At 38.6% G+C, this 13,297-nt stretch overlaps 1 protein-coding gene across 1 annotated transcript in view; it reads right to left on the bottom strand.

The window, feature by feature from the left end:
• FAM107B (family with sequence similarity 107 member B) overlaps window positions 1–13,093 on the bottom strand; it is a 227,850-nt gene extending 214,757 nt beyond the window's left edge. The window contains exon 1 of the mRNA XM_059184082.1: window positions 12,680–13,093. Coding sequence (XP_059040065.1) covers window positions 12,680–13,093 — 414 coding nt within the window. The remainder of the gene's footprint in view (window positions 1–12,679) is intronic.
• Window positions 13,094–13,297: the final 204 nt, after the last annotated feature.

The raw sequence follows: 13,297 nt of genomic DNA, 5'->3' as shown, positions 1-13,297 counted from the left end.
AAGTACAACTGTTTGTTATATAGTGAACAGAATGGAAATTCCAACTCTACAGATGCAGGAATTTGGGGGAAATGGGTCTGCTCAGTGGATTGTTATCTTCTTGGTGCTCTTTGGTTAGACACTTCAGGTCACTGACTATGAACAAAGTAAACCCTGCTCTTTTATTAACCACCTGTGAAAATGAGGGCAAAGGATCAACTAGGTCATGGGCAGATTGCCAGATTTTCTCTGATGGGCTAGGAATAGATGCGTTCAAAAATGAGCTGACCTCTTCCTTTTGTACTTCTCTCTTTCCAACATATCAACACCCACTTAGATAATATTTATTATTCTTATCTGAATTGTGAATGCCAGAGTAACCTCTCTTGAAACATTATGCTTTAAAATTTCATGAAATTATACACTCAACTTTTATTTCTTAGCTTGGAATATATATGCCAATTTTCTGAAAACTTTGCATTTTTCCTCCTCTGTAGTCTTTTATGGATAGTCTCCAGTAGTCAAAGCTGTCCAATGTAAATTTGCATGGCTTTATGAGGATGATTTATTTTATTTCATTCTCAGAGAAGCCAGGAAGCTATCTCTTTTCCAGTTGGGATGCAACTGAATATCTGGACTGGAAAATTCCTAAGTACACTGGGTATATCATTCACTCTCATGCCACTATGTTTAACATCTTTTGAAAGTAGAAGCCTAGCATAAGAAATTGTCAAGGCTTAAAAGTAATGGGATGGGATTCCCACCAGCTCATATCCCCCTTGTTGGGAGGTAGGGAGCATGAAGGGACTCTAGAAAACTAATATATCCATGGATTTATAAGTTGTTTTCTATTAAAAACATTTTTATATCAAATCATCTGTCTAGAAGAAATCTTCCTTGATAGGATTTTTTTAAATAAGTAGCCTAAAATCCTGTTCTCTTTTGTTTAGGCCCATAAGAAAAGGAAGGAAATATTTAATTCTAAAGAAGTGCAGGAAAACTGGTTTGTAACAGAAAGTGGAAATTCAGCCTAGCAGAGCTGCTCTCTATAATGCTTATATAAGGGGGATGCAGAGTTCAGAGTGAGATGAAGGGTGATAGATGTTTATACACAAGTTTACAATATGCTTCTAAGCAGTATAGATGGTACTCTCGAGGCTCAACTTCAAGACAACTTTAAGACATTGAAAATAAAAATAAATTTGTTGAATGAGATCAGTTGCCTATAGGGGCATATACCTCCAAGTGCTTTTCTATTAATAGGTATTCAGGAGTCTCTCCAACACCAAATTCCAATTAATATGGCTTTGATGTAGCTCCAACAGAACATGACTGGAATATGATTCCAACCAAGGAAGCTGAAACCCGGTTAATTTAACCATTCCAGGTCTTGACAAAGACTGTGCCAAAAAAGGAGGAAGGATGGGCATGGAGCCTAGACAAGGAGAGCAGAATAAGCAGGTATTTAGTTATTGGTAGCTGAGTTCTGCACTGCCCAAGGAAATCATGTTTTGATTGGTTGAATTGAGCTTCCTAGTCTGCTGAAATGGTTACCTTTAGAATGGAAATTATTCAGATGCTTCCCTCCACTGAGTCTCAGTTTCCCCATCAGTGTGAACCATAGGAGATAATTTCTGAGAGGTATACTTTGTATAGGGACATGCAGGCCCCTGTCAAGACCTGACTTTTAATATTAGAGAACTGAGGAGCCATTGCAATGATTGAGATTATCAGGAACTAACAATGTAAAAAAATATAAGGATCAAATTAGCTAATCCACATAAGGCACTTAGCGTCATGCCTAGTCCATTAGTCGTGCTTAATAATGGGTAATCATTATTATAAATACCATACTTCAGCGAAGCTATCAAAGTAGCTCTTCTTCACCAAGAGTAAATTATGAAGAAATAGAATATCTGAATAGACCAATAACTAGTAAGAAGATTAAATCAGTAACCAAAAATATCCCAACAAAGAAAAGGCTTGGATGAGATAGTTTCACTGGTGAATTCTATCAAACACGTAAAGAATTAATGCCAATCCTTCTCAAACTCTTCCAAAACTAATTGGAGAGGAGGGGTCATTTCCTAAATTATTCTGTGTGGTCAGTATTACCCTGATACCAAGTTACATAAAGACATAACAAGAAAAGAAAACTAGAGACTGGAGGTGCCTGGGTGGCTCAGTCAGTTAAGCATCTGTCTTCAGCTCAGGTCATGATCCCAGGGTCCTGGGAATGAGCCCTGCATTGAGCTTCCTGCTCAGCAGAGAGCCTGCTTTTTCCTCTCTCTCTGCCTGCCACCTGTGCTCTTTCTCTCTCTGTCAAATAAATAAACAAAATCTTAAAAAAAAAAAAAAAAAGGAAAAGAAAAAGAAAACTAGAGACCAACATCCTTGATGACTATTGATGCAAAACCCCTCAACAAAATCCTAGTGAGCAGAATTCTACTACATGTTAAGAAGATTACATGATGACCAAGAGGGATTTATTCCTGGAGTGCAAGGATAGTTCAATGTACAAAATATCAATCACTATCAGACAAAATAAACAGAATAAAGGCAAAACGGTCATATCAATTGATGCAGAAAAAGCACTGGCTAAATTTAACATTCTTTCATGATAAAAATACACAACAGTGTAGGAATAAAAATAAAGTATTTCAGCACAATAAAGGCCATATATAAAAAGCCCACACTGTATTCAATGGTAGCATCATACCCAATGCTGAAAGACTCAAAGTTTATCCTCTAATATCAGGAACAAGACAAGGATGTTAATTTTTGTCCCTCTAGCCAACTAAGTATTGTTGAATAACATTGGAAGTTCCAGCCAAAGCAATTAGAGAAAAAACAGAAATAAAAGGCATCCAAGTTGGAAACAAAGAATTAAAATTATCCCTTATATGTAGAAACCATAAAGATTACACACACACAGGGGCACACACACACTATTATAAGTAATAAATGAATTCAGCAAAATTACAGGACACAAAACACAATTGCATTTCTATACACCAATAATGAGTAATCTGAAAAGGAAATTAAGAAACTTTATAATGGTATCAAAATCGGAGATAAATTTAGCAATAGCAAAGGACTTTTATACTGAAAACTACAAAACATTGCTGAAAGTAATTAAAGAAGACAAAAATAAGTGGAAAGATAAACTGTATTCATGGATTAGAAGACCCAATATTGTCGAGAGTACTACCCAAAGCAATCTAAAGATTCACTGAAATACCTATTAAAATCCAAATGATGGGTTGTGGGTTTTGTTTTTTTTTTTTTTTTGCAAAAATAGAAAAAAAATCTATTCTGAAATTCATATGGAATCTCAAGGAATCCCAAGTAGCCAAAACAGTCTTGAAAAAGAAATACAAAATTGGAGGTTTCAGGCTTACTGGTTTCAAAACTTACTACAAAGCTACAGTAATCAAAACAGTGTGTTACATAAAAACAAGCAAATAAACCAATGAAATGTCCAGAGAGAGTCCAGAAATAAACTCTCACGTATATGGTGAAATGATTTTTCACAAGGGTGCCAATACCATTTAAAGGGGAAAGGACAGTCTTTTCAACAAATAGTGTTGGGAAAATTGAATATCCATATGAAAAAGAATGCTTTTGGACCCTCACTTTGCACCATATACAAAAATTAACTCAGAATAGATCAAAGACCTAAACATATACTCTTAGAGAATACCTAGAGAAAAACTTAATAGTATTAGATTTGGCATGATTTTTTTGAATGTGACACCACAAGCACAGGCAACAAAAGAAAAAAAATAGGTAAGTTGGGTTTTGTCAAAATTGAAATATTTGTACATCCAAGGACACTAATTCAACAACAAAAAATAAACAAGTTGATTTAAAAAATAAGCAAAGCCTTGAATAGTCATTTCTCCAAAAATCACAAATAGCCAATAAGCACATGAAAAGAAGCATAGTATCACTAATCATTAGAGAAATGAAAATCAAAACCATAATGAGATACCACTTCATTCTCATTATGATGACTATTACCAAAACAAATAAACAAAACTTTAAAAACAAATGGTAGAATGAATGTGGAGAAATGGGAGGCTTTGTGCACTGCTGGTGGGAGTATTTGGTTCAATCACTATAGAAAACAGTATATCAGTCCCTAGAAAAATTAAAGATAGAATTGCCATATGATACAGCAATTCTACTTCTGGGTATATATTCAAAAGAATTGAAAACAGGGTCTTGAAGAGATATTTGTAGACCCGTGTTCATAACAGCATTATTCTCAGTTGCCAAAAGGTGGAAATGATGTAAACATCCATTGACAGATAAATGTGTAAACAGAATATAGCATATACATATGATGGAATATTATTCAGCTTTAACAAGGAAGGATGTGTTGACACATGTTTCCACATGGATGAATCTTGAGGACATGCTAAGTGAAATAAGCTGGACACAAAAGTCTGAATCCAATTATACAAGGTACTGAGAATAATTAAACTTACAGAGACAGATAGTAGAATGGTGGTTGCCAGGAGATGAGGAGAAGGGTGAATGGTGAATGGGGAGTCAGTGTTTTATGAATATAGAGTCTGAGTTGCAGAAGATGAAAAGAGTTCTGGAGATGGATGGTAGTGATGGTTGCACATGGCTGTGGATAATACTTAATGCCACCGAACTGTATATTTTAAAATAATTAAAATTGTAAATTTTATGTTACATATATTTTACTATAATAAAAATATGTAACCCCTCCTCCTCTAAATCTGTACTCTCCAACAGATTTCTGGTTATCATTTCTTTTTATGGATAATTTTCCTGTGTAGAAAGTACATGGCTTAGTAAGCCCTACCCTGACAGTCCTCAAGGCTGACAACCCCAGTCATTCTGATTTATACATCAGGCTCTTCGAAGTGTAGGTATCAAGGAACTACGTCTTATAGAAGGATAATTGACAAAACTTCATTTCTAGATGATATTACTGTAACTCAGACCCTAAAAAGCAGTGACTGCCTAAGGTTGGGCTCTAGCGAAGTTTTGGTTACCTCTTCTCTATTAGCAAAACCTGGCCTATTATAAAAAGCAGTGCAATTGTCAACTCCAAGATAGGCCCTGTTTCCCCTTCCTTATTACAAAACTAACTTTAAGTTAAAAATACCCAAGACTGGGGCACCTGGGTGGCTCAGTCACTTGCATGACTGACTCTTGGTTTCAACTCAGGTCATGACCTCAGTGTCCTGAGATTGAGCCCCGTGTCAGGCTCCACCCTCAGCGGGAGTCTGCTCAAGATTCTCTCCCTTCTTCCCTGTCCCTCCCCAACTCGTACATTTGCGCACGCAGTCTCTCCCACTCTTTCTCTTGCTTTCTCTCAAATAAATAAATCTTAAACAAACAAACAAAAAACATACCAAGGAACGATTTCCTATACCACAATTACTTTCTCTTCCTGGGTTAGACAGTCTACCTTGTTGGAGTAAGAACTGGATAAAAACTTAACTACTGCCGTAGAAAGTCTCTGAAACTATTAATCTATTCTAAAGTCTTCAGCTGTTTCATGTGGGAACATATGTGGAATGTGCCTTTTTTTTTTTTTTAAGATTTTCTTTGTTTATTAGAGAGAGAGCACAAGCAGGGGGAGAGGCAGGTTGAGGGAGAGGGGAAAGCAGATTCCCAGCTGAGAAGGGAGCCGGATGTGGGACTCAATTCCAGGACCTTGGAATCATGACCTGAGCCGAAGGCAGACGCTTAACTGACTGAGCCACCCAGGCACCCCCACTGTGTCTTTCTTACACTGCCAACATTGTGAAGGGTGAGAGAGTGAGGAGAAAAATAGCACTGTTCATTTAGGAAGGCAGTTTTAAAAGAATAGGGTAAAAACCCTTCTCCTCCTTGTATTCCAGCCTCCCCTCTCTTCCCAAGTCTAAGATGGGAGCCTCTTCCATGTGCTATTATGGGTGTCCATTGTTGGGACTGTAAGCCTTCTCATATTGCATTGACACCACCTGTTTACTCTATCTCCCATTGGAATGGAAGCTCAGGGCTAGGGCTGTCCTGGCACACAATAAGAACACAAAAACTCCTGACCAGAAAAATAAACAGCATACTGCTGTGTTTCATTAACTCCACAATCCCAACAATTATTAGACATTTCATTTACAAGACCACTAAAAAAAAAAATACAATCAGAAAATACCAGAAGTTGTAAAATGTTCCAGTGTTAGGGTTAATTCACCTCGATTTCAGGCCTGGAAGAGGGAAGAGATGGCCACAAAAAGGTTGAAGACTAATTGGTATCACTTCATAAATACAGATATGTGCATATACATTTATACAAACAAACACCTTTTTTAATTAGTTCACTTGGCCTATCTTGAGCTTTTCCTCTCAGACCAGATGTTGTTACAGATTTTAAAGAATCACCCTCTTGTCTGAACACCAGGTAACTAAAAATAGAGGGACTTGTCCCCATTTCTTAGCTATGGTTATATTCTGAAGCTCTAAAAAAGAGTATTATTTGTTGTCTCTACCACGGCAGTTTAAATGATGAGAATCAGTGAATTAAAAGGGAAATACTTTTGCCTCCAGGCAAGATTATAATAAAAGAAGCCCATTCATCATCTGCTGAGGGTAACATGTCACTACAAAAATTACTAGGTAATGAAAAATCTGGGCAGTTCCACTGCACTTTTATCAAAAGATCTCAAAACAGTCCCACCATGTCATCAACAAAGTCTTGTCATCAACAGAATACAAAGTAGGAAGTGACCCTTTCCATAGTATTGTACATCATGAATCTAAGATTTTTAAAAGGTTAAGCCAATTAATAAAAAGCATATAATAATGGTAATCATTATATATACAGATACACTTACATATAAATGCATACACATACACACACAGAATTTTACTTTGGTGGCATATCAAGTGAGATCATGTGTGCATATTTGATTGTAAATCCCTAAACACCACCCAAGCAATAATAAGGAGCTGAGTTTCAATCCTGGCTCTACCACTTCCTCCTGCTGTGACCTTAGGCAAGTGTGTTACCTTCTTTTTTTTAAAATTTATTTTTTATTTATTTTCAGCATAACAGTATTCATTATTTTTGCACCACACCAGTGCTCCATGCAATCCGTGCCCTCTCTAATACCCACCACCTGGTACCCCAACCTCCCAACCCCTGCCCCTTCAAAACCCTTAGATTGTTTTTCAGAGTCCATAGTCTCTCATGGTTCACCTCCCCTTCCAGTTTACCCCAACTCCCTTCTCCTCTCTAACTCCCCATGTCCCCTGTGCTATTTGTTATGCTCCACCAATAAGTGAAACCATATGATAATTGACTCTCTCTGATTGACTTATTTCACTCAGCATAATATCTTCCAGTCCCGTCCATGTTGCTACAAAAGTTGGGTGTTCATCTTTTCTGATGGAGGCATAATACTCCGTAGTGTATATGGACCACATCTTCCTTATCCATTCGTCCGTTGAAGGGCATCTTGGTTCTTTGCACAGTTTGGCGACCATGGCCATTGCTGCTATAAACATTGGGGTACAGATGGCCCTTCTTTTCACGACATCTGTATCTTTGGGGTAAATACCCAGGAGTGCAATTGCAGGGTCATAGGGAAGTTCTATTTTTAATTTCTTGAGGAATCTCCACACTGTTCTCCAAAGAGGCTGCACCAACTTGCATTCCCACCAACAGTGTAAGAGGGTTCCCCTTTCTCCACATCCCCTCCAACACATGTTGTTTCCTTTCTTGCTAATTTTGGCCATTCTAACTATGAAAGCCCCACAGCAAATATAATCCTCAACGGGAAAAAGCTTGCAGCCTTCCCGTTGAGATCAGGAATACAACAAGGATGCCCACTCTCACCACTCTTGTTCAACGTAGTATTAGAAGTCCTAGCAACAGCAATCAGACAACAAAGAGAAATAAAAGGTATCCAAATTGGCAATGAAGAAGTCAAACTCTCTCTCTTCACAGATGACATGATTCTTTATATGGAAAACCCAAAAGACTCCACCCCCAAACTACTAGAACTCATACAGCAATTCAGCAAGGTGGCAGGAAACAAAGTCAATGTACAGAAATCAGTGGCTTTCTTATACACTAACAATGAAAATATAGAAAGGGAAATTAGAGAATCGATTCCATTAACTATAGCACCAAGAACCATAAGATACCTGGGAATCAACCTAATCAAAGAGGTAAAGAATCTGTATTCAAGGAACTACAGAACACTCATGAAAGAAATTGAAGAAGACACAAAAAGATGGAAGACCATTCCATGCTCTTGGATTGGAAGAATAAACATTGTTAAAATGTCTATACTGCCTAGAGCAATGTATACTTTTAATGCCATTCCGATCAAAATTCCACCAGTATTCTTCAAAGAGCTGGAGCAAATAATCCAAAAATGTGTATGGAATCAGAAGAGACCCCGAGATAATAATAATATGCACTTGCAGCATAGGATTTTGTGAGGCCCGAATGAGGGACGTGTTTGGAGCCTGGCCCTTAGTCTGTGCTCAGCAAACATCAGTGGTGGTTAGTCTAACCTTTCCTTGGAAAATCAGGTTGAGTCCAGGGATTTTTACCCCTTTATTCCACCCAGACTCACAAACTGTCTGCTAACTAAGCCAGCCTGGAATTTTGCCAGGGATCAGCCTTAAGCCCACTGGGTTTTGGTTTCTGAAAAATGGACCCCGCTTTTAGGAGTGAGCACATTCGTCCTTCTTAAGCCTCAGGTTTTGTGTAAGGGCCCCAGAGGTGCACCTGCGTCTCTTTGATTCAGCCTGAAGATTTGAGACCATTTGAAGGAAGTAAGGTAGGGGTGCCTGGGTGGCTCAGTAAGTTAAATGTCTGCCTTCTGCTGACGTCATGAGACCCTGCATGAAGCCCTGGGTTGAGGCCCATGTCGAGCCCCACTTGGAGCCCTGCATTGAGCAACCAGACCTTCACTGCGTGGGGCTCCGCACTCAGTGGGGAGTCTGCTTCTCCCTTGCTCTCTGTCTCTCTCCCTGCTTGTGCTCTCTCTCAAATAAATAAATAAAATCTTAAAAAAAAAAAAAAAAAAAAAAAAAAAAAAAAAAAAGAAGAGACCCCGAATCACTAAGGAAATGCTGAAAAACAAAAATAAAACTGGGGGCATCACGCTACCTGATTTCAAGCTTTACTACAAAGCTGTGATCACCAAGACAGCATGGTACTGGAATAAAAACAGACACATAGACCAGTGGAACAGAGTAGAGAGCCCAGATATGGACTCTCAACTCTATGGGCAAATAATCTTCGACAAAACAGGAAAAAATATACAGTGGAAAAAAGACAGTCTCTTCAATAAATGGTGCTGGGAAAGCTGGACAGCTATATGTAGGAGAATGAAACTCGACCATTCTCTTACACCGTACACAAAGATAAACTCAAAATGGATAAAAGACCTCAACGTGAGACAGGAATCCATCAGAATCCTAGAGGAGAACATAGGCAGTAATCTCTTCGATATCAGCCACAGCAACTTCTTTCAAGATATGTCTCCAAAGGCAAAGGAAACAAAAGCGAAAATAAACTTTTGGGACTTCATCAAAACCAAAAGCTTCTGCACAGCAAAGGAAACAGTCAAGAAAACAAAGAGGCAACCCACGGAATGGGAGAAGATATTTGCAAATGACAGTACAGACAAAAGGTTGATATCCAGGATCTATAAAGAACTCCTCAAACTCAATACACATAAAACAGACAATCATATCAAAAAATGGGCAGAAGATATGAACAGACACTTCTCCGATGAAGACATACAAATGGCTATCAGACACATGAAAAAATGTTCATCATCACTAGCCCTCAGGGAGATTCAAATTAAAACCACATTGAGATATCACCTTACACCAGTTAGAATGGCCAAAATTAGCAAGTGTGTTACCTTCTTTAAGTGTCAGAGAATTGTAACAATATGCACCTCACTACAACCATGGTCCCTATAAAACACTTCGAAGAATGACTGGCATATGGCAATTGCTCTGTAAATATTAGCTCCCTGCATTTGAACTACAATAGACGCCCATTTACCACTCCCACAAGGCCCACTTCTCCCATGCAGCCTGGCCTTAGTTTCACAATGTTTTCATTTCATCATTCCCAGTTTGGTCTCACTTCCCTCGCCACCCAGTCTGGGACCCATACAACTGCTGTACTTGGTACTCCTTGGGGTTCGTTCTCCTTGGCCCTTCCACCTCAACTTTCTACCATTCCTTTTATGATATCCCTAGGCTGGGGTCTTTACAATGACCCCAGCTCTGTCTTCTCAACTCTAATCCATCCTACAAAGCTTTACCTGTTTTATGAAATCCCTAATCATGGCCTTTCTCTGCTCAAAATTCTCAAAGCTTCCCCATTACCCCACAGTATTCAAGACATCTCATTTTTGGCTTCCATCAACCTTTCCAGGTATTTCTTCATCTTAGCCAATCTGATGTACTTACCCCTATGCCACATTCCCCCATATCCATGGTTTTATTCATACAATTTTCTTTTATTGCAATGTCCTCCCCTTCATCTCTGCCTTTAAAAATCCTAACCCTCCTTCTAAACCAATCTCAAATTCCACCTCCATTGCAATGTGCCTTTCCAACCTCCTTTGAACTGTCTTTTGTGTGTCTTCTTTGGGATCCTTATATTTAATCTTGCATTGGTGTTGATTCCATCATAAACCCTGCCTCGCATCTGTAGTCTATCTGTGACTTTGCTTATACAAGTGGACAATAAATATGGATGTTACCCACTGTGTTTAACTGGTTATGTATGAATATGCATATTTACTTTGAGCCTCTGTATCAAATATGCAACTAAAACAGGAAGATAAAATCTTCCTGGTGTTTGTTGCCATATTTAACAATATATGGTGGGGGTGCTGGGTTGTTGGAATCTCTACCCAACAGAATCTTCCAGTTCATCAAACCAATAAATCATTGGTTCCTTTAACATGCAACAGATAAAAACTTGGCCATGATGTTCACTCAGTTAACTATAGTACTGCTAAAAATATCTTTTTCAAAAAATATTTTATTTATTTATTTGACAGAGAGATAGAGAGCCTAACTAGGCAGAGCAGCAGGCAGTGGTACAGGGAGAAGCAGGTTGTCCACTGAGCAGGAAGCCTGATGTGGGACTCGATCTCAGGACCCTGGGATCGTGACCTGAGCCAAAGGCAGCTGCTCAACCAAGTGAGCCACCCAGGTGCCCCTGCTAAAAATATCTTAATCTGGATATGGATTTAAACTGAAAATTGAACAATACATGGTTTTGCTTTTGTTTCTTTGTTTTAGGTTTTGATTTGGTGATGTTAGGGGGAAAAAATAAAACCATTATAGTTCTATTTATAACAGGGGGCTTAGTGAAATCTTCTATCCAATCTCAGAACAGAAAGTTGTAGACAATAGAGCTAAGATTCAGTAATTTAAGATAAGCCTGTAGAATATCAAATGAAACTATTTTTTAAAAATGTATGTTAACCTTATATTCACTGTTTTATAGATTTCAATGCCAATGAGGCCTCATGGTGAGCAAGCCAGACAAAATATGGTTTGTTAAACTTATGGAAAACAGTGATTTTTGAAAATCAGAGTATCTTGGTAATGGATCCCCAAAGACTTCTCAGATTTTTTCAGTCTGGTCCTAAGCTACTTGGCCAGGAATATGACAAAAAAAATGCTCTAAAGGTATCTCTGGAAAACAAAATTCAAGAAACCTTGCCTCTTGAGATTACCAAGAACTTTGACATGGCTATGTAGACCAATCTAATCAGAATAGTCAACAATTAAAATTCAGTAATGTCTCCAACAAGAAGACAGATTAAATAAATAACAGATTAAATAAATAAATAACTCAAGATGATGCCTTTGGAGAGCAGCAACACTTTTTTTTTTTTTTTTTTAAAGTAACTTCCTTCTCCTGCCTCTAAGTTTGGAAACTATCACAGGAACAGCCATATTATTAATAGTTTTACAGGTCAGTTCCTTTCTTTAGTGCTATGCATAAAGTGATCATCATTTCCAAGTTTTCCCAAACTGCTATTATTCCACATGGTTTATTTTAAGTAGGGGCAGTCTCTTAATTCTATAATCTAATCTTTCATATTGTGGATTTTCATATAAATAAATTCATGTACCAGTTAAAAAAAAACCTTCCCAGGCAATCTTACCCCTAATCTTTTATTCAGACACGTTTACTCTGAAAACCATGGACAGTTAATGAAAGGCCAGTTTGGGCCATTGCTAAGGCCCCAGTGCTTATTCTCATTGCCTCCTTCTCTATCCTTTGAGAACCTTATGAGAATGTAAAAGGCTTTACACACTGCCTCTCACTAGTTAGAGTTCTCCTCAAAGTCTTATTCTCTAAAAATATTGGGGCGCCTGGGTGGCTCAGTGGGCTAAAGCCTGAGCCTTCAGCTCAGGTCATGATCCCAGGGTCCTGGGATCAAGCCCCACATCGGGGTCTCTGCTCAGCAGGGAGCCTGCTTCCCTTCCTCTCTCTCTCTGCCTGCCTCTCTGCCTACTTGTGATCTCTGTCTGTCAAATAAATAAATAAAATCTAAAAAAAAAAAATCTTTAAAAAAAAAATTAAACAAGTTTGTTTCCTGAAGGCATCCACTGAATGATCAAAACTCTCCTCTGACCCCATTCCTTCTATAACAGCATTAGGAAAACTCACCGTTGGCATTTCAATAATTGATGGTCTGGGGATAGAAGTCTGGAAAGTAACTGCTTCACAGTCCGATTTACCTTCTAGTGACCCAGGTGAATCCTCAGCGGTCTCAGCAGGCTGATTGGAAGTGTGGTTGCTTGAATTCAGATTTGCACTGCCATTTTTCTCTGAACAGATGCCGGAATCTTCCCTCTTCTCTGGAGTTCCTTCTTCCCCTTTCGAGTGACATGAGTGCCTCTCTGCTTTGGCCATGGGCTGAACATAGATGGTGGAATGAGTATCAGCTGTGCTGGGCTGATCAAAGGGTGCATTCTCCCTTGTATTCCCAAAACAAGCAAGCAGAGCTGAGCATGGAAAAGGATGCATTCTTCTAGATGGAGATTTCAGTCTTTTGGTGAGCCTTGCTTTCCATGTGGACATGACCTGCAGTGAAACATTGCCAAGTTCAAAGTGGGGGAAACTTTTCCAGGGGTTCCTTACAGTAACTATTTCCTTTCCTGAAAAGAAGGACTTTCTAGTGGTTACCCTTAAATAGAAGATTAGGAGATGGCAATGCCACCCTCTCTTAGAGAAACTTAGCACCCAATTCCCCTCCGGGAAGCGTCTGTCCCAGGGCAATTTCAC

This window comes from Mustela lutreola, chromosome 8, assembly GCF_030435805.1.
Source record: "Mustela lutreola isolate mMusLut2 chromosome 8, mMusLut2.pri, whole genome shotgun sequence".
NCBI lineage: Eukaryota > Metazoa > Chordata > Mammalia > Carnivora > Mustelidae > Mustela > Mustela lutreola.
Note: the sequence above shows the minus strand (reverse complement) of the source record. Positions and strands in the feature narration are given on the sequence as shown.